The 27,642-nt window shown below is 43.0% G+C and overlaps 2 protein-coding genes across 5 annotated transcripts in view; one reads left to right on the top strand and one right to left on the bottom strand.

The window, feature by feature from the left end:
* Nucleotides 1-2,819, bottom strand: part of Cdc45 (cell division cycle 45) — a 30,324-nt gene extending 27,505 nt beyond the window's left edge. For both annotated transcript variants that reach the window (XR_007341276.1, XM_015500404.2), the window contains exons 1-3: nucleotides 2,671-2,819; nucleotides 2,464-2,523; nucleotides 1,017-1,109 (exon numbers count right to left, since the gene is read on the bottom strand). Coding sequence is in view for 1 of the 2 variants with exons in the window: in XM_015500404.2 (XP_015355890.1) it covers nucleotides 1,017-1,109; nucleotides 2,464-2,523; nucleotides 2,671-2,721 (204 nt within the window). In the remaining variant the exon portion in view is untranslated. The remainder of the gene's footprint in view (nucleotides 1-1,016; nucleotides 1,110-2,463; nucleotides 2,524-2,670) is intronic.
* A 642-nt stretch (nucleotides 2,820-3,461) lies between these two features.
* Nucleotides 3,462-26,961, top strand: Ufd1 (ubiquitin recognition factor in ER associated degradation 1). Of its 3 annotated transcripts, none has more exons than XM_015500406.2 (12): nucleotides 3,462-3,622; nucleotides 7,458-7,590; nucleotides 7,963-7,995; nucleotides 11,076-11,197; nucleotides 14,528-14,658; nucleotides 16,899-16,971; nucleotides 19,507-19,575; nucleotides 20,197-20,262; nucleotides 20,511-20,558; nucleotides 21,316-21,404; nucleotides 21,996-22,077; nucleotides 26,847-26,961. In XM_015500406.2, the coding sequence occupies exons 1-12, from the start codon at nucleotides 3,620-3,622 to the stop codon at nucleotides 26,919-26,921; spliced, it is 924 nt and encodes a 307-aa protein (XP_015355892.1). In that variant the 5' UTR covers nucleotides 3,462-3,619; the 3' UTR covers nucleotides 26,922-26,961. The 3 variants fall into 3 exon arrangements, with proteins under 3 accessions (XP_015355892.1, XP_048641096.1, XP_015355891.1); XM_048785139.1 differs by having other exon boundaries at nucleotides 3,480-3,636; XM_015500405.2 differs by lacking the exon at nucleotides 3,462-3,622 and adding an exon at nucleotides 3,672-3,864.
* The last annotated feature ends 681 nt before the right edge of the window (nucleotides 26,962-27,642 follow it).

Below are 27,642 nucleotides of genomic sequence, written 5' to 3'. Positions count from 1 at the left end.
CATGGGTTTAAGTTTTTGGCAAATGTCAGATAGCACATAATTTTCAGGGCATGTAAGTATTAAGTTGTGCTGTATAACTATAGCAAAACCTTCCCTTGTGGATACCCACTGGTACAGTCTCTTATGACTGAAACTCAAAGAGATTATTTATCCCTGCCACAACAAGTCTTAGCATTATCCAGGGACTCCATGTACACTCTTCCATGCCCTCCCTATGGGCCCCACAATGTCCCATCTTTGCCCCATGCAGAGGTAAGAGTCAGCCTAGTTTCTATGCTGAAAATCCTAAGGGAGAACATATCCTAGATTTAAAACTAGAAACTGGAATGCATTTTCTTGGAGAGATAATATATGATAGTTGTGTATTCTAAAATAATTTTAGCCAGGCATGGTGGCACATGACTGTAATCCCAGTGACTTGGAAGGCTGAGGCAGGAGGATTACAAGTTCAAGGTCAGCCTCAGCAATTTAGCAAGGCCATAAACAACTTAACAAGATCCAATCTCAAGATAAAAATTAAAAAGGGCTGTGGCTAAGACTGGGGTTGTGGGTCAGTGGTAGAGCGCTTGCCTAGCACATGTGAGGCTCTGAATTGGATCCTCAGCACTATGTTAAAAAACAAAAACAAAAACTAAACACTGTTAAGTAAAAAAGGCTGGGGATGTGGCTCAGTGGATAAACCATCTCTGGGTTCAATTGCCACTACCAAAATAATAATAATTTTAGTGAGGCTAAACTGCTAAATTCCAAACAAAGGTGACTCTAAGAAGAGTCAGATTTCTGCAAAATAAGTTCAAAGTTATATGCTGTCCATGTTCACTATCTTTTTTGGTTAATTCTGTCTTTACCGCTTGAGAGTAAGTCACCAGTATACATAGCATGCTTTTCTCTTCCACATTGCCTATTAAAGTTGATACTTAAATATAAACGTACTGGGAAATTACAAAGACAGCTAAGTATTAGGAATTGGAACTGAGTACAAAAAGCTTATTTATTCTAAAACATATCTTTCATACCTGTTCCTTATGTTCAAGAAATGCAGTTTCAAGTTCTTGCCACCCAGAGACTGGAACCAGTGTATACTGCACGTGGTCACACTGAAACAGGGCCTGAGAGAGAGTTTTTTCAAAGATTATCTTATTTAGGATGTATAGAATTTACCTTGAAATGCCCTACAAAAAACTAGCTGGGTTGAGACACAAAAAATATGGGATAAGCTAATATTGGTAAAACACTAAGGAAAGAAGCCAGGTGGTAGGGATGTGACTGTTAAATGTATAGATCTGTCATTTTGCTGAATTTGTCAAATTACCAAAGAAAAACACTGTGAGAAAATCTGATCTTACTTCCAGGTATTCTGAAAAATTCCTGACCCAGGCTCAATGTAAAAAGTGTACCATATATTGTGACCACTCTGGAAAGCCATATGGAGATTCCCCAGAAAACCTGGAATGAAACCACCAATTGACCCAGTTATACTCAAAGGACTTAAAATCAGAATACTATAGTGAAAGGACCACATCAAAGTTTATAGCAGCTCAATTCACAATAGCTAAGCTATGAAACCAAAGTGGGTGCCCTTTAACAGATGAATGGATAAAGAAAATGTAGTACATGTACACAATGGAATATTACTCAGCCATAAAGAAGAATGAAATTATGGCATTTGCTGATAAATGGATGGAACTGGAGACTATCATGCTAAGTGAAATAAGCCAATCCCCAAAAACCAAAGGCCAAATGTTTTCTCTATGCAGATGCTAATATACAATAAGGAGGTGAAGGGAAGAACAGAAGTTCATTGGATTAGACAAAGTGGATTGAAGGGAAAGGAGAGGAGATGGGAAGAGAAAAGACAGTAGAATTAATTGGACATAACTTTCCTATGTTCATACATGTTCATACATGACCAGTGTAACTCCACATCATGTACACCACAAGAATGAGAACCTAATTAGAATAAGTTATACTCTATATATCTATAATGCATCAAAATGCACTCTTATGTATATCCCAAAAGAATAAAAAATAATAATAAAGGCAGAAAAAGTGAACCATATCAAAAATCAAATTAATAATCTTCCGTAATAGACTATGGACTCCTGTGTTTCTAATACTGATTATGACAACATTATACTCTCTGTTGTCACCGATTCATCTCTCTCTCAAACCCCACATTTGACAGGCCACTACAGGTTCAAAGGTCTCCCAAATTAAATCTTTTTTTTTTCCGCCTGGGTTGTTATAAAAAGATACTAATAAGTATTTTTACGTAATCTTTCTCTGACCTCCAAGACTGTCTATACAAGGAGGTGACCTCTTAGTCGCCCTTCTCTCACCTGCTCCTCACCTCCCGCCCTGCTCCTTCCCATCCTAGGCCTGCCTTACACCTCATCTTCTGCTCCTGCCCAGAAGTCCCTCACCTCTAGCCTCGCTCGCCCTCCTTTGGTCCGCAAAGCTCACCTGAAGTATCTTGCAGGCGCACAGAGCGTCCACGTCCGAGGCCACGAAGAGAAGGACCCTCTGTTTGGACAAGAGCGGGTGGATTGAGTACGGTAACCCGAACCCTGGCTACTCCCAGCCCTCTTGGCCTGGCCCACCCATGGCCTCACGTCCTCACTCCTTCTTCCCCACCCAAGGCCTTAGCGAGGGTCCTGGACTGGGAGTCACCTGGCTCTGAACCAGCTCGTAAAACTCCTTGCGGAAATCGGACACGAACATAGCCGCGGCTGCCCAACACCCTCGGCTGGGGCTGAGACACCAAGAGCCCCGGAGGCGGTCAAGACTCCCGCCAAATCACAGCCCTTCCGATTGGCCCAGGTAACTAACCAATAGGTTGTTTGTTTCCTCGCCTTTCCTCTTTTATGATTGGGCCATTTTGGGGATCGGCAATCGCCTTCCGCCATTCGAGGCTGGAAAAGTACCCCATCCCCGCCCACCCAGCCGGCGAAGAAGCCTCATTTCTGAGGTAGGACGTAAACAGGATTGTCCACTTCAACTCTGACTCCCATTTACCCAGAAACCCCCACGTTTGGCGGACATCTTTACTTTGGGAAGAGAAGCCTACCGCCTCACGCTGGGAACCTCGGGAAAATATACTTCAATCCATAAATTAAACTAAATTATATACCAATTGAGAAGGCAGTTAGGTTTTCAATGGACTCCTGGTCCAGTTTGAAGGTGGTGTAGCTTACTTCCGCCCGATTCCACGATGGCTGAAGCAAAGGCCCGATCGTTCTAGATGCATTCTGGGTAGCGTAGTCAGCAAGCAGAATGGGCCCTACCAAATTCGTTTGTAGGGGAGTACTATCAAAACATAATTTTAAATAACTCTAAAGTCGCCTTTATATGAGGTAATAAGTTATTAAGAGGAATTTTCTTATATATGCTGTATAATCTTTACGTTCTGTATCCTTCGCCTGGTTTTTCGTTTTTGCAACCGACGCCCGGGCTCGACACCCACTCCGGGTCCTCCGGACAGGCACTTCCGGTGAGCCTCCGGGGGGTGTCTGGGTTTCAGTAAGGCGGCGGCGGCGGCGGCCTCTATAAAGAAGAGTTTTCCGAGTCCTCTGGTTCTAACGTTTTCTGAGAAAAGCGGCGTCTACGAAGGGTTTACATCATGGTAAGCGAGGCTGGGTAGGTGTCAGGGAGCTGGACTGAGGACAGGGCTCAAATCAGGGCCCAGCAGAGATGGACAGAACGAAGGCGGAGATGCCGAGTCACCCGGGCCTGAGGCCGGCGGGTCTGCCAGTCCCGGACACTTCTGGAACGAGCTGGACCCTTAACTACGAATGCCCCTGTTCATCTGCGCTTGCCTGGGGCATGGTTTGCGTTCCCTCTCAGCTGGACTTGAGGTCCTCGAAGGTAGAAAGTTACATTCTATCTTTGTGTCCACTCGTGAGTCTCGCAAATGCTCGTCGTGCAACAGGTTTCCATTAAGTCAAAGTTAATTGGGAATGTTGTTGGGGGTGGAGGCAGAAGCGGGCGCTCCCCACGGAGAATCTCTAGGGAGCATCCCCCTAGACCGGAACCTACAGCTTTTTGCCCTTGGAGGGTGAGCTGTAAGCATGTGCTTCACGCCCTCGTATATACACAGTCGTGTTGTGTTCGGTGATAATAACGAACGATAGTAGGCAATGTTTTTTTGGGCGCTTTTTCTGTTACACGGTTTTTCTTTAATGTCCTTATTCTTTCATCACATTTTATCCCTTTTATTGTATACAATCCCCCTGGAGGCAAAAATGGTATCATTTTAACCCTGTGAAAACTAAGATTTACAGAGATGGTTTACTCAAGGTCACGTAAGTGGGGAGTGGAGATTTGAAACCAAGTCCATCTGGCTGAAAAACTGGCTCATAACCTTTGTATATAGATAGCGTTGCCTAGCAGTTGCTTCTTTTTCTTAAAAGCAAGGAATGATTATTAGATTTTCTCCCAAATGTTTTACTGTGAAATTATATTTTTGTTTTCAAGTTCCTCCATGTAACAGACATTGAATACCTGATATGTGCCAAGCAATGTGCTGTGCATCAGAATTATATTATAAAGGAAAGTAAACTTTGGAGTCAGAAGCAGCAGGAGGAGCAGAAAGTCAGGTTTGTGGGGGAATAAATTGGAGGCAGGTTATTAAAGTCAGGTATCCTTTGCATGGTTTCCCCTTTTAGGTTGCAAAGGGAAGAAATGATTTAGATGTGGTAGCCAAAGTGAGAGATGCTTTAAGGAGCTCCTCACTCCTCTGGCTCTAATCATATTTTTTACATTATAACTTTTAATTTTGTTTGTTTATTTTTTGAGTCAGGGTCTTGCTAAGTTGCCTAGGCTAGACTGGAACTTGTGATCTTCTTGCCTCAGGCTCCAAGTAGCTCTGATTACTGGAGTGTACCACTGTAACCTACCCCAAACAATTTTTACCCTGTGAAAGTGAAACTCTCCAGTTAAATGATAATGCTTCATTTTTCCCTCCTTACAGTCCCTGGCAATCACAATTCCATTTTTTGTCTTTGACTTTGATTGTTATAGGTACCTCATATAAGTGGAATCATATGGTGTAAGTTCTTTTATGATTTATTTTACTTGAGGACATAATGCCCTCAAGGTTCATCTGTGTTGTAGCATGTGCCAGTTTTTTTTTTTTTTTAAGGCTGAATAACATTCATTATATGTGTATACCACATTTTGTTTATTTATCTGTTAGTTGGCATCTAGGTTGCTTCCACCTTTTGGCTAAGATCTCACTTTGATTTCTTTTTTTTTTTAAATATTTATTTTTTTAGTTTTAGGTGGACACAATATCTTTATTTTATTTTTATGTGGTGTTGAGGATGGAACCCAGCGCCCTGTGCATGCCAGGCAAGCTCGCTCCACTTGAGCCACACCTCCAGCCCCATCACTTTTGATTTCTTTTGGATATCTACCCTATTAGGAGATTTGTACCTTCCTCCTCCTCCTCCTCCTCCTCCTCCTCCACCACCACCACCACCACCACATTTTTAGTTGTAGATGAATTTTTTTTTGTTTATTTATTTTTTTATGTGGTGGTGAGGATTAAACCCAGTGCCTCATACATGCAAGGCAAGTGCTCTACCACTGAGCCACAATCCCAGCCCTACATTCTCTTCTTAAACATCATAATAATTGCAATACTTTGAGAAGATCCCAAATTGATGTTGCTAAACTTTGTCTTTGGATCTTACTTTCTGTTGTCACCATGTCTTCATTTTGCTTGTTGATGAGGGGCGGGGCGGGGGGGCGGGTGCACGGCCCCACTGCACACCTGGAGGGACCACTGGCCTCCACCCCCGGTGGTGGCCTGCTTGTTGATATAAGAAAGCACAATGGTATAGCACTATAATGTGTACCTACTCTGCTAATGAGAGCACACTGGAGGGGTACTTATCCCTTGACTGGCAGAGGAAAGGAGGCTTCCTGAAGAAAGGAATGGATGGTAATTGGAAGCCAGGGGAAGGAGTACAAATAACTTGAACCTGACCTTCTTGCTGCCTGGATGCCTTTCCTGTTTCCTGCCTTGTTCCTTCTCATGATATGTTGGACTTTCTGAAGGGAGGTCTTTCCTGACTACCTGTTTAAAACACCATGCCTAGGAGTTCTCTGTCCCCTTATCCTTCTTTTTGTATTTAAGCTATCTGACACATATGTTTTCTTTTGCATGTCTCTTTTGTCTTTAGCATCAGGTCCACCAAGGCAGATCTGTTTTGTCAGTTACCATCACTATAGTGGTATTTCCGTAATGCCTAAATCAGAACCAGACACAGATTACTTAGTAAGAGATGTTTTTCAATTAATAAATGACTTTTAAATTAATAATAATAGAGAAGAAGTTCTAGGTGGAAGAAATTGCCAGGGAGGAACATGACAGGTTAAGAGACTGGGTCTGTCAGTAACAAGTGTCTGTGAGATGTACAGGAGGTTCAGCCTTGATTCTACTGATAGTTGGGGGGAGGGGGAGAGAGCATCTCTGAAAAATGTTAAGGACATTCTTGGGATTGGCCTGTTTCATATATTAGTAAGATTACACTGCCCAAAAATGGTGGAAGCTAGATCTGAGAGTGAGACTGGGTGAAGCAGAAAGAATTTGTGCCGCAGTCCGGCTGCAGCAAAATAACCGGGGGGTGACGAACAACTTGTGTACGTTGATACAGCAGGAGTGGGAGCCGTTTATTGCAGGACAGGAGCAGTATTTATACATTCCACACAGCTTATCTAATTAGCATAAACTAGATACATAAGTCAACCAATAAGAAATCTCCACACTTAATGGCTCGCTTTTGTTACTTCTCAAACCACTCCCTCTGGCATTTTGCCAGGCACCATCCAGACTTGTTTACAAACTCTAACATTTGCCAGGCGCCATCCTGACTTGTTTACAGACTCTAACAAATTTGTTCATTTTGCTGCTCAGGAAATCAGAATATTCTGGGTAATGAAGTAAGAACACAAGAACACATTGTGTTCTTCATTTCCTCAGCCATGTTTATTAGTGTTAATCACCACAATGTGCTGGGCACAGTAGAGCAGGCCTGTAATCCCAACTACAGAGGAGGCTGAAATAGGAAGACCACAAGTTCAAGGCCAGCCTGAGCAATTTAGTGAGACCCTGTCTCAAAATAGATTCTAAAAAGAAATAGGATGGTGGTTGATGCTAGAGCACTTGCCTACCATTAGCAAGACCTTGGGTTCAATCCTCAGTGCACACACAGACATATACATATATACATATACAAAAGATGATTTTTGTTGTAACATTCCTTTAAGCTGGAGTGAGGGGTGTGTGTGCCTGTAGTTGCCGCTACTCAGAATACCAAGGCAAAGGATTTTTTAAGCCCAGGAGTTTGAGACCAGCCTGAGCAACACAGTGAGACCTCTGTCTCAGGAAAGAAAAGAACCTTTTGTTCTAATATCTCTGTTCTAATACCAGCATCTCTCTCTCTCTCTTTTAGTTCTCTTTCAACATGTTCGACCACCCGATTCCCCGAGTCTTCCAGAACCGCTTCTCCACACAATATCGCTGCTTCTCCGTGTCCATGCTAGCCGGGCCTAATGACAGGTCAGATGTGGAGAAAGGAGGGAAGAGTATGTGCTTGTTTTTATTTTGAATAGTAACCTTTCTTGCCCTATGTCTGCGAAGCTTATAGCCTTCCCCAACCCTTAACTTTGCATGTGGGCACCAGAATCTAAAGTTAAAGTGTGTCTTGTCTCAGATTTGCTAAGTGGGTGTGGGTGGTAGGAGTAGGGTGCTAATTATGATTAGATTAATGTCCAGGAGCCTTTTATTCCTCCCAAGTAAAATTACATTAAGATTTTTTTGAAAGATCATTGTGAAATTTTAGCTACCTTAAAATACTGTTTAAAACTTTTAAAAAAATATAATAAGAATCGCATCTTGCCTTTTATCTATTCTTTTTATTTTTATTTTCTCAATGTTTTTAAATATTTTTTCCACAGTAATTATGCCACCCTCAGCCCTCGATCAACTCAGTAAGTATTTTCTAAGTTACTCAAAAACTTAAGTAATATAAATTTGAATGACAGAAATCAGTCTAGGCTCTTTAGTGCATCCAAATGCTGATGACCATTACAACATCTGGTTAGGAATCATTACTGGGGAGCATATACTGAACTGGGGAAACCAGGGCCACAAGTGTTTGGGACAAAGTTATGTGTGGTGGCAGCGGCAACTATGCAGTGAATACTCAGCTTCTCCAATGCCCTGGGAACTTTAGGTCCTTCCTCTGTGAAGGGGATTCTCTTCCCTGATCCTATCCACCCTCTATCAGCTTGTCTCAGGACTCTTGTCAGGATTAAATAAAGGATGAAGGACTGGGTTATGGCTTGGTGTTAAAGCACTTAGCTAGCATGCTCAGGGACCTGAGCTTGAAATGAGTAAATAAAGGAAGGGTAAAGTGCTTTGTACGGTGCCAAGGTAGCTCATGCCATTGACTGTACTCAGTTGTTTTTCTTTTAAAAGAAGAAATCTTTGCTTCTCAAGAAGGTAGTGCATAGCAGGTTTTTTTTTTAATCTTCTTTCCAAACATCTTTCATGATGTTTCTCATCTCAGTGTGTCATTGCATTCTGAGCATGTCAGAGATTGAGCTATTTATTATCTTCTGCTCTTTGCTTGTCTTCTGCCTCTTAGTAGAAGTGTGGATAAGATTCATAAGTTGTGAGAATGGCCATACTCTTCCTTTTCCCCCCAACCTTTTATCTCAAGAGAACAGCCCAGATACCACAGCCCCAGACACAGAATATCCTGATCATGGAGAGCCCTGATCACAGACACGGTTGAATTTCAAGACTTGGTGTTTTCACTTTGAATTTCTCCTTTGGGAGGCAGGAGACTGGAGGCTAGTCATGGGAACTCAGTGGTAGATTGCAGAGAAAGGTACTGAGTCTGCTCAATCTTTACACCTTGCCCAGCCTGACTTTGTGACTTGACTTCTCTGGCCCTTGGTGTCCTTTTCCTTAACCAGGGACATCTACAGCACTTATACATTGGAGGTGTTGTGCTTTATGTATGCCCAACCCAGTCCATTTCATCCCAGCCCCTAGGGTTAGTGACCCTTGAGCCAACTCTAGTTATAGCCATACACTGTGGAGGCCCGTGCCCATGCAGCAGGTAGATAGAGCCAGTGGGTTCACAGTTACAGTACTGTTTGCACACTTGTCATTACAGAGAGGGAATAAGCCCCCAGAGAGGCCTTGGTTTCCAGACAAGCTGACCCAGAATCCAGATACCTGGTGTGACCCTTAGCACAGGTGTCCAGAAGAATTAGGGACTGGGTCAGTGGATCAAATCAGTGTTGTTTTGACCTCCTAAGTGATGGAAGAAACCCTTTTGTGCCTGAGTAAGATTGTGCAGGGAGGAGTCCTGATTTACAAAATACAAGATCACTACTCTGGAAGAGGTGAGGGGTTGTAAAGAGTTGGGAACATCAGGGTACTTCTCTAAATCATAGATTGTAGTTTGGTCATCAGTGAGTGGACTGGGGAACATTGGTATCTCTTCCAGCTATAGCAGTCTCAGATCCTTGGCTGGAGCCTGATCCAGTCACCCCAGACCAACTATAGGCCAGCTTCTAACAGCTGTGAGGTGCCCTGAGGATGGAAGGCCTGGTGTTTGGGCCCTTGGACCTTGTGCTGCCAGCATCAGTTACTCATGTGATAGTGGGGCCACCCATTCCCACTGCACCTCCATGGTGAGGTGTTTCTTTCTGAGCTTCTCTGGAACTTCCTGCCCAAGTTCTTCAATTTGTTTTAATTGGAGTTTTAGAGAGAGACCAGAAGGAATCTGCTTTACCTCCTGATGCTAAATGGACTGCTATTGATATGTTTGCCTAGCCTGACAAGCTGAAGTCTGCCTCAGTGGTTGAGTCCCCAGATTTAAGCAAGTAGACTGCGTTTGGATCCCAGCATTGCCACTCTTGAACTATGTAATTGGGGGCATGTTACTTATGTGCCTTGGTTTCCCCAGTAACAAAAAGGGGATAATGATAGTACCTTCCTAGAAATTCTGGGAAGATTGAACAAGATCCTGGGACAGAGCAAACATCACCAGTACATTCTGAGACCCCTTCTCCCAGGGCCCTGGTTTCCTAGGTTTTCCTTCCTCACCTGGCCAGCCCCACCTTTCTCTGCCCCTTTTACCTCCTGAGTCAGCATGTGAGCAATATTATTATTATTATTATTATTTTGGTGTAGATGGACATAACACAATGCATTTTTTTATTTTTATGTGGTGCTGAGGATTGAACCCAGGTCCCGCCCGTGCTAGTTTAGTGCTCTACCACTGAGCCACAATCCCAGCCCTGCGTGCAGTATTATTTGCCAGCTCTTGCCTTCCACGCAACTCTTACCTCATGGATCACTGGAATGAGTAGATGTAGTATATTGTGATTTGGCTGAGCCCATTGGTCCCAGACACAAAGTTCTGCCATGTGGTGTCTCATCCCAGTTTCCCTTTCTGTTCCTGATCACTCCTATATTTGTCCTGGCTCAACTTGCCTAATTGACAGTTTGTCTCAGAACTACTTGGTTTCTTCACCTCCATATGTTTGTTTGAGCTACTACTTCTCTTTGGATTCTATCCCTGACTTGCCTGCCCTGTGGCTGGTCTGTCCCCCTGACCCTGTCTCTTCCCTTCCTTCTCTTCCCATAGCACCTGAAGCCTCAGGTTATGCATGTTTGTCTTCTTTCTTACCTTTCTAACTAGTAACCTTTGAAGGTGGGGCTTTTTTTCTGATACATGGTTGATACATTATTGACAAACACTTTTTAAAATGGTGATTTCAGAATATCACAGGTCTGTGCTGATGCTGCATGACTCAGTCACCAGACATTTCTGAGCTCCTCTTCTGGGCCATGCACTGTATATGTCCTTGCCTCACTAGGAGGTTTGTTGGGTGGAGGGTGTTGAAATTTGGGGAACAAAGGTACCATAGGTAGCAGAGAGGCTCCTTCCAAGGGGAGACTATTGGGTGAGCAGGGTATTTTTGCCTTCAAAGAAGCCATTCCTTGAGTTACCTATCTCATCCATGCTTGTTAACCTCTTTCTTCTTAGGCCGACTTAATATTACCTATCCCATGCTGTTCAAACTGACCAATAAGAATTCGGATCGCATGACACACTGCGGAGTGCTGGAATTCGTGGCTGATGAGGGTATCTGCTATCTCCCACACTGGGTGAGTGGGGCCATCAAGCTCTCTGGAGAGTGTGCCCCTTGGCCTGTCACATGTGGTGTTCTCATAGGCAGAATCACCCCCTAGTATGTGTGTGCACACTTGAAAATCCTGCGCCCCTCAACAGAGTGGCCCAGCAAGAGGAGTGGATCCAAAACAATTCCCTATGCCATTCCATAAAACACTGTGCTTAGCTATGGACCCATGTTACTTGACTTGTGGTCACATGACTTGAAGGACTTCATTGCATACTTGGGTGCAAACATCTCGGTACATAAGAGCCTCCAGAACTTGCCCAGGGGCTGGACACTTTAGAGAAGCGAGCAAAACTGCACTAGTGTTTTAGGGAGGAGCCTGATGTTGCATGCATTCCACACCAGTGGCCTCAGGAACCACATGGTTCCCTTTTCCCCCCTCCACTTCTCTCTAACCTACTCCTACCCTCTCCCTAGTTCTGACATGCTTGCTTTAGGAAGCCCATGGAAGGAAGCATGTTTCCTTCCTTTTGTGCTTTAATTTTGCCAGGTGCACTTAGAGTGTCCAGGATGAGCAGTGAGAGGGGCTGCAAACACACAAAAGTACTTCAACTGCCATACCTTGAGACCCCATTGCTAAGAAAGCAATGTTCTGAGGCATAGCCTACATCCTGCTGGTTCCCTTCGTGGTGATTGCCACATTTTGAAAGGCATGGTCCTCCTTCTCCTCCCTCATCCTCCCCCTTCCTCCCCTCCTCCTTCTTCTCTTTCTTCTCCCCTCCCTCCTTCCCTCCCTCCCATCCTCCCTCCATTCCTCCTCCTCCCCCACCCCGCCCCCCGGCCTTTTCTCTTTCTGAGATTGAATATAAGTTCCGAAGATCCCTTCTCATTTGCAGGAGACAACCTTGCCCATGCCACTATGAGCATGGTTGTCGTTTAGTCGGGTCCCAGGACCCTTCATAAGTGGCAGACCTGACGAGCTTCTCCCCAATATGAGCCCTGCATTTGCACCTGTTGCCTGACTTTTCTTATGCTATCTCCTTCCAGACTGACTGGGCCTCTGATCTGACACTTGCCTCCTACTTTGCCATCCTGAGCATTTGCCACTCAGTATCTTGTCCTTGTGTATTGTCTGCAGGTGCATGAAGCCATGTCCTACTCATCTAGTACTATGTCTGGTCATTGAAGTTGCTCTGAGTTGTTGAAATGTTTGATAGCAACTATTTCTTCAGTCCTTTCTGTTTCTGCAGAGACTCCTCTGTGGATTACCTGTAAAGGTGAAAGAAGAAGTGGTGACACTGGGATTACACTGTATCTCAGAGGTTCTTTTCCAATCCACACACTTGGAGTTTGGGTGGCTACTTGACTCTTTGACAACTTTGGATTAGGAAACTAATTGAACCTTTTTCTTGAGGAATCTCTTGACCTCTGAGAAGCCTTATTCTCTCATTTTCTTTTTTCTAACCTGGCCTTTCAGATCCTAACATGAGGAAGTTGCCTTATGCCTCCCAACTGCTGTTTAAGGCAACACAGGGTGTGGGAGCAAGTGCTTTTCCTGCACTGATTGGTCAACTCCATCCCTCCCAGAGCTCCTGAGCTACTTCTGGGAGCCAGGCTGGAATAAATGCTGGCCTGTGTTCTAGCACCTGGGACCGCAACTGCTGACTTATACCTTTATTCCTTCCTGGGGCCACTTGCAAGCACTAAGATATGCACCAGACCAGATGCCTTTTGTACTGTGTGTGCATCACCACATAACTTGCCTTGGGGCTGGATACCACCAAACTGGTGGACTAGGTATAGAGCAAGATTTCAGCTCCTCCTCCCCTCCCTCATTGCCCTCAGCTTATTTCTCACCGCAAGCCCTGATCTAACCCTCACTTCTGTCTCTCTGTCTCAAGCCTTCTGTGGCTGTGTCCTGCCTCTTGATGAGGAATCTTCTCCTACTCCCACTACAGTACAGGCTTCCTCCAGCCTGTGATCACAACCTTGCCCTTTGTACTTCAGGGCCTGGTACCACTAATGTCCTCTTCCTCCTCACTGACAGATCACTCAGAAAAGTCTGCCCAAGGGCCTGGGGTTTGACCTACAGCAGGCTGACTCAGCCTTGGAACATTTCCACTCTCCAAAGTCACAGTACCCTCAGTTCAAAGCCAGCTGCCTTGCCATCCTACTGTAGCTCCCTGTGTCATTAGAAGGAATGACAACCCCTCCATTGCTGTCATTTCCAGCTTGATAAGTGCCTTTCAGCTCAAGTGTGTTGAGGCCTCCATAGGCTTGTCTTAGGACCCACTCACTCTTGAACTTTGCTCATGGCTGGGCCCCTGCCTTCCTTAAGGTATAGCTGCTGCCCCAGTTATGCTCCCTTTCTCTTAACTGCACCATAACTCCCTGTCCCCCATTTCTTGGGCTGTTTGGGTCACTTCCTAACTGCTGCTCTTGATGAAGTATTCTCAGAAGAACATGATGTCCAGTGTGGGGTGGGACTGGAGAGTGGGGTGTGGATAGAGAAAATGAGCTAAGCCATATTTTGCTTACTGTTGAACTGTCAGGGCAGGCTGTGCAAAAATTGGTTTTGTGATTCTCTCTATCCATGTATTTATCTGATATTCTTTTCAAGAAGGTTTAAAATAAGACAAGCAAAAGCCTATTCTGGGACATGCAGAGTTCTATTTTCCTGGCCTAGTCTTCTTTCCTCTGACCTAAGTCTCAGGCACACTGTAGTGGCTGTCCTCTCTAATATGCTGTATTCTCATAGGCTTTGTTGATGTTTCCATCTTCCACCTCAGCCATCATCTGCCTTACTGGGTTTTTAATAGAAGAATTACAAGAATGTAGGGGGTGGCTCTCAGTTTTTTATAACCCTCTATAGCAGATATCTCTGGAGTCTTGTCACTACTTCATGGCCTTAGCCATTTCAAGCCATTCCATAGTAGCTCAGCTTCATCTTCTGCTATTATTATCGTACCTTAAGTATAGCCCTGTTTACCCAGATCCTTATAACCTGTTGGTGGGACAGTTTAGGAACCAGGAACTGAGCATTCCAGGAATATGCTGTACCCCAGAAGGCCTGTAGCTGGAGGCTGATCGAGGTGCCCCAGCAGAGATATAGCATACTATTAGCTGCAGCAGCCTTAGCCCCCATTTCTTGGCCTTTTTCTTCCCACATGGTTCCCTCACTTGATTTTTCATTTTTTCTGATGTTGTATCCCAATTAAATTACCTGTTCTCAAGTCTTTTGTCTCAGGCTCCTCTTTTGAGGCCCCAAGTAAGACTTCGGCTCATCCGTTGTACAACTTGATGATAACTATGATGCTGCTTCATTTCCAGGAGTTTCATGCAGCATTCTTCCTTTTAGATGATGCAGAATTTGCTGTTGGAAGAAGGGGGCTTGGTGCAGGTGGAAAGTGTCAACCTTCAAGTGGCTACATACTCCAAATTCCAGCCTCAGAGCCCAGACTTCCTGGATATCACCAACCCCAAAGCAGTGTATCCTTTTGAAATAAGAAGGGTTCCTCTAAATGAAAGATTGGTATTCAGGAGCCACTAATAACAGGTGCTTTGCTACTTTCAGAACCACATGTTTGTGGTTGAAGTTGTGATTTAAGAATAATAGCATTCAGAACTAGGGTTGTAGCTCAGTGGTACAGTGCTTGCCTGGCATGCACGACACTTTGGGTTTGATTGTCAGTACCACAAACAAAAAACAAAAAAAGCCAGCACATTGACCTGACTCCTCGTCCTGAGTGCACTAAATGTTCTGTATGCCTCCTTTGATCATTTTCCAGACACTTGAAGAAGCCAGAGTGGAACTCTTCTTTCAGTTGGACTTTGCCCCCTGGCACAAAGTCTAGTCTTTTGTATATAGGTGCAATATGTACAGTGGAAGGTAGGGATGACTCACCTGCCTTCACCGTCTAGCCTCTGATAACGCAGCTCAACAAAGAACTGGCTAGTCAGTTCCATAGTGTGCCCAGGCTTAGGACTCAGTCATTCCATCATAGGTAATGTTGACTGGCTACAGCAGAAAGCAGATGTTTAGATTCTAGTGATTTATTTTTTTCTTTTTTTTTCTTTTTTTTTCTTTTTTTGCAGTACTGGGGAAGGAAGTGACCATTGTGGGTAAGAGGTGTACTGTCTGTGGACTGCGATCAAGATCTCTTGCTTGGGCTAGGGATGTAGCTCAATGGTAGAACAGTTGCCAAGCATTCACAAGGCCCTGATCAATCCCCAGTACCACAAAACAACAACATTAGCTTGTTAAAATCGTAATACTAAAGAGTGTCTATTTAACTTTTTCCTTTTTTTGTGATGCCAGAGATTGAACCTAGGTCCTCATTGCATGCTAAGAAAATCTTTACCACTGAGCAACATCCCCAGCCCTATTTATTTTTTAAAATGCATGCTTTTAAAAAAATTTAAGAGCTGGGCATGGTGGTACACATCTGTTATCTCAGCTACTTCAAAGGACTGGGGACATAGGTATGTGGTGGAGCACCTCTGGGTTTAATCCCTAGTACTATTTACCAAAAAAAAAAAAAAGTGAACAACATGGAAAGGTAAAATATAAAAAAATTTTTAAAAGGTGCCTTCCTCACCATCTGGTCACTCTCTAGGCCCACTTTCAGAAGCAAGCTGCATATGAGCCATATTAAGTCCTTTGCTGATCATGTCCGGACACAGTGGCCTCATTGAGCCCCCTATTGATTTGGTCCTGGATGAGGGGTGTGTTGGAGATCTTCCTATGGGAAGATCATACATTAGTCCTCAGAACTCTGACCTAGATGTGTTGGGCTATTAGTGACTAAGAAGGGGTCCTGAATCTGTGGTCATAGCTCCTTTTGATCTTTGTTTTTTTTATGCATATTGCAATGCAAACTTATTGTGGGATTGTTTTCAGAGGCTGTTTCTATTGGCCTGGATAACTTGTTAGTGTAGAGAGTATTACTTGTGTTAGCTGAAAGTCAGTTGGGTGTTCCCCTGGTTTGACTGACAGGATAAAGGTAGTCAGCATATAACATGGAAGGTGGGGAGCTTGTGCTTTGGCATGTGCCAGGTCGTGCAGAAGTAATGCAGGGAGCCAGCCATGCTTATCCTCCAAAACCAAGAAATCTGTTCTAGTGTAGTTCAGGCTCGGCGCCTCCAACCATTGTGGTCAAAGTCAAAGCATGCCCTTGCAGCGTCACTGGGAGTAATAATTTTTTTGCAGTACTGGAGATTCAATTCAGGGCATTCTACCACTAAGATATGCTCCAGCCCTTTTTATTTATTTACTTTTTGAGACAGGGTCTTGCTAAGTGGCTGAGGTTGACCTGAAACTTATAATTCTCCTGCCTCAACGTCCCAAGTTGCTGAGATTACAAGCATGTACCACCACACCTAGACTATTATTATTACTTTTTTTTTTTTTTAAATTTTGAGACAGGAGCTCACTCAGTTGCCTAGGCTGTCCTTGAACTTGTGATCCTTTTGTCTCAGCTTCCATGCCTGGTTAAGCTGTGTTTTGAAGTTTCTCTTGTTGTTTTTTATTTTTGTGGTGCTAGGGATTGAACCCAGGGACTCATGCATGCTAGATTAGCACCCTCCTGAGGTATATCCCAGCTCAAAGCTGTGTGATTTTACTTCCAGCATGCTACACTACATGTACCTAATGGTAACTTCTCATAGACACTTAATTTAGATTGAAGGTATACATTTTGCCATGTTGCCTTGACAGTGTGTGTCTGCAGGTTAGAAAATGCATTGAGAAACTTTGCCTGTCTGACCACTGGGGATGTGATTGCCATCAATTACAATGAGAAGGTAGGTGAGCTTTGTTTAACATAGATTGGACCTAAAAAGAACCACTTACATTGTCTATTCTGGTGTTTGGGGCTTCTTTTTAAGTGAGATATTCCTGGATCTTAGTACCTCATTACTGCATGCTATTTGCTTTTTAAAATTTTATAGCCATAATTCACAAATCCCATTTAAGGATCGATTGCACTTGTAGGTAAATAAGCTTAATATTGCTATTCTTAATCATATCTCTGTGGACCACGTTGGTGAGGCTGTCAATTCTCCCTCTATTAAAAAGGTCTTTATTATATCTGTAACCTAAGCCTTTAAGGCTTTTATATAGCTGTAGGGATCTAGAAACAGAAAAGCTGTATCCTTGTCTTTGTGATTTCTTCCCTTGGAAGCAGACAATCCCTGGAGGAGCTGGCCCTGCAGTGGGTTGAATGTTGTTAGGTACCTTGGGCACCTGGCTCTTGCTGGGGACAGTGTCTCTTGGAGTCACTTCCTCTTCTCATGGGAGCCCACAGTTTTATTTTTTTTAACTCCAGTTTTCCATTAGCAACTCCTCTGGGTTTAGCCCCTCCTGATATAGGTTCATATGTTCAATGTTCATATGTATCAATCTGTGCTTCTTGAGTGTCTGATCCTAGATAATTTAGCTACAAAGTGAAATGACATGTGAGTTCTCTCAGTTCAGGGGGCCATCTGCTTTCCATATCCATGGAAACACATTTGCAGGAGGATATAATAACTGGAACTCTTGCCAGTAGGCTGTTCTGTCATAGGCGTGGCATACAGTAGTGTTGATGCCTCTTGTCCACTGTGACAGTTGACAGTTGACCACCATGGGATTTCTGCCAGGGCTGACTGCTGCTGTCCAGGAATGACCCCAGCCTGGTTTAGCCTGCTTCCTCTGTGATGAATGCTCAGCTCCTTTACAACATTGTCTGGTCTCTTTGGACTGGGATCCCCACAGCCATGTCACAGGAGCCTTGTGGGTTAGCCAGTTCCTCCTTCGCAGTATTTAGAGGCAACTACTTGGTGTCAATGTAAAGATCTAGCTTCTTATCTGAAAGTTTCCCTATATTTGAGGGATCTTATACTAATAACCTTTACTTTCCTGTTTTGTGGGTTTCAAATCATATGTTTTTGTTTTTTCTTTTTGTATAAACTAAGAAATATTCTTGTCTTTAGCTTCATGGAGAATATTTTAAGTATTGTCTATCTTAATTGAATATTTTAAGCTTTTTGATTAATTGTAGGTAGCTTTCATGATATTGTTCTTAATATTCAAGTAATAATGCTAACTTTTTTTTGTAAGTACGTTGAATAACAGGTACCTAATTATTTATTTTTATGTGGTGTTGAGGCTCAAACCCAGCGCCTCTCACGTGCTAGGCGAGTGCTCTACCGCTGAGCCACAACCCCAGCCCCAGTAATGCTGACTCTTAAATTGATGATAGCTGGGTGTGGTGGCGCACATCTGTAATCCCATCAGCTCCGGAGACTTAGGAGGATCACAAGTTCAAAGCCAGCCTAAGCAAAAAAAGTGAGGTGCAGAGAAACTCAGTGAGACCCTGTCTCTAAATAAAATACAAAATAGGGTCGGGGATGTGGCTCAGTGGTCAAGTGCCCCTGAGTTCAATCCCTGGTACCCCTCCACCAAAACGTGTATATATATTAAATTGATGATAAAAGATGCCGCTGATGATTTTACACAGTAAGTGAGGGTATTATAATAAGATATACATTGAAGCACAGGTTTAAATAATACTTGAAAAATAATTTCTTCCCTTTCTGTATTTTTTTTTGTTGTTGTTATTTTGCATTTCTGGGGATTTGAACACAGGTCCTTGTACATGTTAGGCAAATGCTCTATCACTGAGCTATACCTCTAACCTGTTTTTTACATGTGAGCAAATGTAATTCATCTAAGTGATCTATTGATAGGCATTTTGGGTACACACTATTAGTAGTATTGGAATGAGCTTTCTTAGAATTTTCTTCTTAGGTACTTAGCCTAATTATTTACTTGGAATAAATTCCTATAAGTGAACTTTCTGGGTCAAAGGGAGTGTCTTGATTGGTCATGGTGGCACACACCTGTAATCCCAGCAACTCAGGAGGCTGAGGCAGGAGAATCAGAACTTCAAAGCTAGCCTCAGTATTTGAGCAAGCAACTTAGCAAGATCCTGTATCAAAATTTAAAAAATAATAAGTAAATGGAAATGGCTCGTGTTGTAGCTCAATGGTAAAGTGATCCTGAGTTTAATCCCCAGTACTCCCTAAAGAAATGAAGAGGGGAAAAATACAGGACTGTGTTTTGCAGTATGATGCATAACTATCTAATTGGAACCACATATGGTGAACAAACATCTCTTGAGCAGTTGACATAAAGGCAGCCCACCCCTCAACTGAAGGAGGAGGTGCAGCTGTATGATGATGTCATGGGAATGATGGTCCTGTCCACAGGAGTCTGGTAGCCCCAAAACAGGGACATTGCCAACCTCCAGTGCTGCCTCACAACTGTCCCAACTGATTTCTGTATTTTTTCCACAGATCTATGAACTACGGGTGATGGAGACAAAACCTGACAAAGCTGTGTCCATCATTGAGTGTGACATGAATGTAAGTGACTTTTTGTGGTTTCATTGAGCTCAGATCAGAGCTTCTGGGGGATATCACTCAATCCCTGGGAATGTTTGGGTAAAGAGGAGGAAGATGCTATCAGAACATCACGAGGTGACCATTCACCTAGTGATCTATCCCAGGAAGTAGGGGTGGCAGAGTTTGCTTATGGTGCTGAGATGGCTGAATCTATGGTCAGCTCAGATCTGCCAAGGAATAAATATTCTTAAGAGCCAAGGAAATTTTCTCAGATTCCTGAATAGGAATAAACCATTGATGTACACAACATCCTCATTGCTGAGCCCCTCCCGCCGAAAAAAGTGATGGTGGATAGACAGACCCTCTTGATGATGAAATCAAAACACATACACATAAATACATGTAGAATCAGAAAGCTCTGTATAAGAGCAGTATGTTTTCTAACATTGACATCCTGGTAGTGATGCAATGCTGTAATTTGTGATGTGTCTTAATTGAGAAAACTGAGCATAATGTATAGGCATATCTTTCAGTATAATTTTTTAGAACCATGTGTGAATCTGTAGTTGTCTTAGTTAAAATAGATAACGAAACTGAGTATGACCTTGTCTCAACATTTTACCTTTCATTTTGACAATACAGGTGGACTTTGATGCTCCCTTAGGCTATAAGGAACCTGAAAGACAAGTCCAGCATGAGGAGTCAACAGTAAGTGATTTCTCCAGAGTCCCTTCCCAAATTCTCATGCACTTGATCTTTTTAGTACTAGTGCTTCTTTATGTGTGACCTCTGTTGGGGCTGGCATTGTCATATCCCCTGCTTCTCTTCCCTCTTCCTTGGGGGACAGTGTGTCCAAGCTGATGCAGGGTAGGAGCAGTATTAGTAACTGGAGGCTCAGGGTAAAGCTGGATGTTCATGCTTAGAAATTTACCTCCTATTTTCTGTCTCCCCATCAGGAAGGCGAAGCCGACCACAGTGGCTATGCAGGAGAGTTGGGCTTCCGTGTGAGTACCAGGCCACATGTTTTACTCTTTGTGCTTCCTTGAATCAGAACATTCACTGCAAGCTGTTCTCTGTGATGGTCTGTGGACATTAGTAGGGGTTGTGTTCTGGGTACCTACATACACAAGTCAGACACTTGCTCAGTTCCTAAATCTTGTTGCAGATCTACTTTCTCCTAGAATCTTACCGACCCTGTAAGGAACCCAACTTTATTTTTTTTTCCCCATTAAAGAAAATTACCCTACCAAAAAATTAAATTAATACAATGGACATATCCTTCCTTTAGGTTCAACAGTATTTATTACTTTTTCTCTATTGCTAAAAGTATGTCCTGTTTTTTGTTTGTTTTGCCTACACCATTTGAAAGTAAGCTGGAGATATGACCCTCTGGCCAGGCTCACTGAGAAGTAGGTGGAGGTGGCTCGTGTGCAAGCACTGGGATGCCAAAAAACAATGGAAGAGACATGATTGGGCATTCAGGAAGCTAAATCTGGGAGGCGGTCACAACAGAGGCCTTAGCCCACCCACAGGGGCTTGAACTAGCCAAGCCTTTCAACCACTGGCTGCTGGCTGCTCTAGGGTCAGGCAGCTCTTTTGGATCTCAGTAGTACATTGAAAGGCTGGGTGGAGAGATCTCCACTGCCAATAATCCATTAGCTGGGGAACAAGGACTTTAGTTCTAATGGGTCTGGGTATCACCCTCAGGCACATGTGCGCTCACCCTTGAAGTTCAGCATGCACTTCTGCTTGCTTGTCTAGGCCTTTTCTGGCTCTGGGAATAGACTAGATGGAAAGAAGAAAGGGGTAGAGCCCAGTCCCTCCCCAATCAAGCCTGGAGACATTAAAAGGTAAGTCTGTTGTAACTGCCCCTGCTGGATGTTTTGGCATTGTCCAAGGAGGGGCTGTGTCAGACCCCTGCTTGCTCTCCTGGTGTTGGGGGACCATGATATTAATGGGTTCAGATACCCTCACAATAGACTCTCCTCTGGCAGCTGTCATGGTGGGGATAGGGATGAGATGTGCCAGCTGTCTACTGTGTGTAAATAGGAGAATGCAAGTGACACCTTCTTTAACCCATTCTCTTAAAGAGTAAGATGAGAGAGTGTAGCCCTTGTTGGGGGCTCCGTGTGGCTTGAAATGACTCTTCAGCACAGGCCAAACCCCTGCCCCATACCCAGTATTTATGCTAAACCAGGAAACCATTTGTCTTCTGGATCCCTGCTAGAAGAATGCTGGGGATTACTCTAGGGCTGACCAGAGACCTAGGTAGTATATAGCAGTATATTTCCAGAAGAGTAATGGGGGATACTTGTTTTGTTGTTGTTGTTGTATTGGGGTGGGGGTCTTTTTTTTTTGCTTGCCCTCCTTTTGATGTCAAAAGTGAATTTTAGTCCTTTCCTCTTGGAATGAACATTTCTATTTTTGTCTCTTCTTCACAGAGGAATCCCCAATTATGAATTTAAACTTGGTAAAATAACTTTCATCAGAAATTCACGTCCATTGGTTAAAAAGGTTGAAGAGGTGAGTTTATTTTATTGGTAATGAGAAGTATTTTTTTACTAGTGATGACTGGGATTCTTAATGATTCTGAACTGGGCATTTCTGTTTTGTGTTCCCCATTCCTGGGGTCATTATTTTCTTAATGGCCTAATTCTGTAGAGTATAGGCTGAGGCCTGGCAGTCCAGGGGTCAGGAGCTGAGGCCTGGCAGTCCACAGGTCAGGAGCTGACTCAAGGCTCTGCCACTGAAGAATAATGTACCCTAAATGGGCCTTATATTTTGCTTGCTTCTCATATAGAGACCTGGTGCTTCCAGTCTCTGAACATCTTCTAGCTGAGTGGGATGGTTGTAAGATAAGGGAAGGAAAGAACTGAGCATCCTGCAGACATGAACACTTCAAGACTGTATGGCCAGGCCTCACAGGCACTTTGCACCAAACATCACTCAATGTATTGCAGTAAGAGGGCAGGCATTCAAGTTCCTAAGTTCAGGCCATCATAGTACTCTCGTCACCTAGCAATGGTGACCAGCATGATATAGGTGCCAACTACTAATGTTGAGTGCTTTACGTGTAACAACTCTTAAATCCCTGGAATAGCCCCAGGAGATGGCTGCTGTGATTATCTGCATTTGTACAGATGTATATGTGAAAATCCAGAGGTGAGGGCTCTCTGAGCCTGTGGTCATAACTCCTGACCACTTTATAACCCACTTTTGTGCCACTACATGCTGCAAGTTACCTCCACTGAGACATGACAGCAGGCCTCCCTTGGCCTGGTATGCGTCTGTTATAGGAAAATGAGGTCTGACAGGGGGGAAGAGGAGGAGTTGGCTAAGGTGAGGGTCTGCCTTGTGGGAACTTACTTCAGGGTACTAGGTGTTGGCTCATAAAATCCAGCATACCCTGTCAGAGACTGCCCTCAGCACTCAGTAATTGTGGCTGGATGCAGTGACCTGAGGTGATGAGAGTTTCTAGAATACCCACATTTTAGACCCTGTTTTCTTGATTCCTTTTCTCAAAGGAGCAGACCTTGGGGATCCAGGAGTAAGGGAGAGGGCAGATGTGCTGTGATCTCTCTTCAAGATGGTCTGCCAGTCACTGGAACTAGTCATCAGCCACTTCCTGACTGCAGGGCCCTTGTTGGCCCCTCCTGACCCCTGAACTGTAGCATTTGGGTTGGTTGGGAGCAGACACCATAGTGTTGTCTCTACACCCCAGTCCCATGTGCAGGTGCTCCTGGCTATAATGTTTCCACATTGGCACAGTGTTAGGAATCTTCCAGGTTCAGACCAAGTATACATGGTTTCCTAGTCAGACCTCGTAAGACCTGAGACCTCAGTGTGGGGTGTCCTCTTGGTATGGCTCATGGCTCATCATCACTTATAGATTCACAAAAGGGAGAGTGAGGCTGGCAGGCATAAACAGATTTATTTATCCATAATTTTTTAAGAAGTGTATGATGAAAGATGGGATTGAGCTGATTCTGTGGCATTTGCCTATAATCCTACTGGCTCAGGAGGCTGAAGCCTTGAGGATCAAGGGCTGGGATTGTAACTCAGTGGTAAAGTGTTTCTGAATTCCATCCCCAGTATGGGGGAGAGATGGGAGAAGAGGAAACCAAAAAAGATAGACTTAAAGACATATACTTAGTTCTACTCCATCCTGAAGCCCAGTAGAGTTGTGGTTACAGGCAATGAGACAGTAAAGATTGGAAGAGGAGGCAACTCCAGCAAGATTTTGGAATCCTCAGAGTAGAAGGACAAGACGATGGAAAGCTGCATCCTAAGTTGAGTGTGAGGAAAGCCAAGAGGCAGTTTGGTATAGATTGTGGAGCTCTCAAAAGGCACTGCTGGAAATGAGGGGTTAAAGATAGAATACAAAACATTAAGAACTGTAGCAGTCTCCCTCCCGGTACTCCCGGAAGAAGGTATCAAAAGGTCTCTAGACTAGGGCAGTCAGCCATAGTGGATAGCAAGACCAAATGAAGAGTGAGAAGGAGAGACAGTTTGTACCCTGAATGTTAATGCCCTTTATGTTCTTCCACTACTTGGTCCCCAGTATACTGGCAGACAGAGTTACTCATTATAGTTGGAGGTTGGAGCTTTCTCTGTACAGACTGATGCGCCCAAGAAAAAAGACCTAAAGATAATGACAAACAGTAGTGTTTCCCCAAGGAATGTCTGTCCTACCCAGCTTATCCCAGACTGAAAACCACAGTCAGAAAGCTTTCAGTTCCGGGATGGGAGCATGGCTTTGTGATAGAATGCTTGCCTAGCATTTATGAGGTCCTGGGTTCAGTATCCAGCACTACAAAAAAGAAAAAGTTTCTAGTTCTACCACACAAGTATTAAGAATTGTGAAAAGAAGCTGGGTGCAATGCCATATACACTTGTAATCCTAAGACTGAGATGGGAGAATCACTTGAGCCCAGGAGTTCAAGATCAGCCTAGATAACATAGTGAGACCCTATTACAAAGACAGAAAGAGGGGGCTGGGATTGTGGCTCAGCGGTAGAGCGCTTGCCTAGCACGGGCGGGACCCAGGTTCGATCCTCAGCACCACATAAAAATAAAGGCATTGTGTTGTGTCCATCTACACCTAAAAAATAAATATTAAAAAAAAAAAAGAAAGAGGGGTAAAGAAAGAATGGAAAGAGTTGAATTGTGAAAAAAAAAAAAAAGACCAGAAAAACCAAAGGAGCAAAAACTATCAGGGAAATAATATCTCCAAATGAAGGACCCAACAATGAATGAAGATAGCTCCACATTGAAGATATTCTAGGGATCACATTGAAGATCTTCTAGAGAGAAGATAGGTGCCATTGGGAAACAAGGACATCATCTTGTTAGGACACATGTAGGAAGCTACAAGACAGTGCAACAGTATCTTTAAAATTCTGTGGGGAAATAATTTTCAACCTAAAAATCTGTACTTATATGGGCTGAATTTTATCCCCCTCAAATTTCTATCTGGAAGCCCTAGAATGTGGTTGTATTTGGAGATAGGGCATTTTAAGAGGCAGACTAACACAATTATCAATGAAACATGAGAGTAGAAAAAATTTATTTCTGGACACATAGGATCTCAAAAAAAAAAAAAAAAGCCTGCTTATACACCCTTTTTCAGAAAGCTACTGAAGAATGTACCTCACTAAAATGAAGGAATGAGATAAAAAATAAGAAAGCTAGATTCTCCTGGAACTAGGGAGTCCCCATCATCATTGATAGCACCTGGACAATAGCCAGTCCAGGAAGGGCAGGCTAAAGGCCCAAGAGACATACCTTCCTCAAGTAGAAGAAATCAGTGCATACCTGCTATGATCCAATGGGTGGAAGAGAAAAACCAGATAGTTATTCATACCAAGACAGATAAAAGGCTATTCAGGAAAGGAAGACTATATGGCTCAGCTGTGACTCACCTTTATAAGACTGTCATCACAAATATTGAATTGCCCCACCATAGGTACAATATTTTGTAGTAATTGGGGGTACTAGGTATGAGGTTATGTGTTAGAAATCCTCTTCTTCCATAGAGGAAAGTCAGGGGACAATATCTCAGACTAACTAGGAATAAAAGCACATGGAAAAATATAAATTTGAGGCCAAACTGGGCAACTATGGAGACACATTTATTTTTCTTGGTGCTGGAAATTGAATACAGGGCCTTGTGCATGTGAGGCAAGCATTTTACCAGCTGAGCTAGATCCCTAGCCCTGGGAGACATTTTTAAAAGGGGTGGGGATGATGCTCAGGGGTAAAAAATTTGCCTGGTATGCATGAAACTCTGGGTTTCATCCCTTATACCATAAAGAAAAGAAAGTATATGAACCCTTATATCCATGAATTCTGGGACAAGTCAGGTGTTTGGAACATGAAGTTGCTTAGCACTGCAATTTATAATACTACAATCTTGGAAATAACAGAAATATCCAGTGGAAGAAGACTGGCTCTCCTTGATGGAGTTCTCTGTAGTATTTGGAATTTGCTAGATAAGAAACTCATCGGCTTGAAACTTCAGAATTGAGAAAAGTTTATATATACAGAAAAATAACAGGAAATGTTCTTTTTAGGTGATGAAGTTATGAGTGATTATTCCATAAAAAGATATCCAAATGGTCTCTAATGTATTATAGTTCTACTTAGGATTTTTCAACTTTACAAAGATGTGAAAGCAATGCATGGAATTTTGAATTTTGATCTTTTGCTGGGCTAGTGCTAAGCAGTATGATCCTCTCTAGTGCTAGACAATAGGTCTGAGTCACAACTCCCTGTCAGCAAAATGATTATGAGGGGAAACAACCAATATTCCACAGTGTGATGTGTTACTAAATTAGAATATTTGGTTGGTTAGGTGTTTTTTTTGTTTGTTTTTGTTTTGTAGTACTGGGGATTGAATTCAGAGGCCACATCACCATCCCTTTTTATTTTTTGAGACAGAATCTTACTAAGTTGCTGAGGCTGGACTCAAACTTGGAATCCTGCCTCAGCTTCCTGAGTCTCTGAGATTATAGGTATGTGCCACTGTGCTCAGTTGGTTAGGTGTATTAAATATATTTTTTAACTTAATATGATATTTTTCAACTTATAGATGAGGAACTTTTGTATATTCAACCTGAAAACCTTTTGTAAATTCAACTTACAGTTGTGATTCTGTGGTTTTGTATTTATATTTTAGAGTTTTCTGGTTACAAATAATGTGGAAGAAAAATGGTACTGATGTGTACACAGAATAAGGCATTCATTGTAAACCTCCAGGGAGTTTCTGAAAACAGTCTTATCTTCACATCTAGGATGAAGCTGGAGGCAGATTTGTTGCTTTCTCTGGAGAAGGACAGTCCTTGCGTAAAAAGGGAAGAAAACCATAAGTTGGGACTGTTGACTGGAAAATAAAAGAATCAATTGCAACATATTGGCTTTTAGTTACTGGCTCTGACAAGGATGAGACTATCATCAGAGAATGCTGTTACTTAAGGTTTGTTTAGCATTACCTAAGAATTATCAAATTTGACTTGGATGTGGAGCAGTAGGACTTTGTGATTGTGTGCTTGATATTGGGAAAGAGTAAGAGCTGTCTCTTCCATAGTCAGCCACCTCCTCACTACTTCATGCTTGCAGCTCAAGGGCTCTCCCACTCTGCCTCAGCACAACAGAATTTCCTCATTTCTTACAAAACCAGTGGAGGAATTGAATTGCTCTAACTTAAGGTGTTCTTTCTCTTCATTTTTACTTTTCCCAGGTCTGTTGCATAGGCATTGTATCTGGCTTAGAAGAACATGGTTTAAATAGATATGTGCTCTGTAAATAGTGGCTCTCCCACTCCTATGGCTGCAATTTAAGTATTTGAGAAAGGGTGTTTTTATTTTTGTTTTACATATTGAGTTTTTTCAAAAGTACCACACCTATGAAGGAAACCTATACGATAATTTCTTGTGGAAATAACTGGTTCCTTAGTTGACCTATTCTATAATAAAACAACTCCATGATGAAACCAAATATGACTGTTAGAATAAATAAATGCTAAAGATATGTTCCTCTTTCTCCTCCTTCCCTACCCTTACAGTTTGCAATTTTAATTTATTAAATTAT

The sequence above is a fragment of the Marmota marmota genome, unplaced genomic scaffold (assembly GCF_001458135.2).
Source record: "Marmota marmota marmota unplaced genomic scaffold, marMar, whole genome shotgun sequence".
In the NCBI taxonomy this organism is placed as follows: domain Eukaryota; kingdom Metazoa; phylum Chordata; class Mammalia; order Rodentia; family Sciuridae; genus Marmota; species Marmota marmota.
The sequence above is the reverse complement of the archived record's forward strand: the minus strand, read 5'-3'. Positions and strand labels throughout refer to the sequence as shown.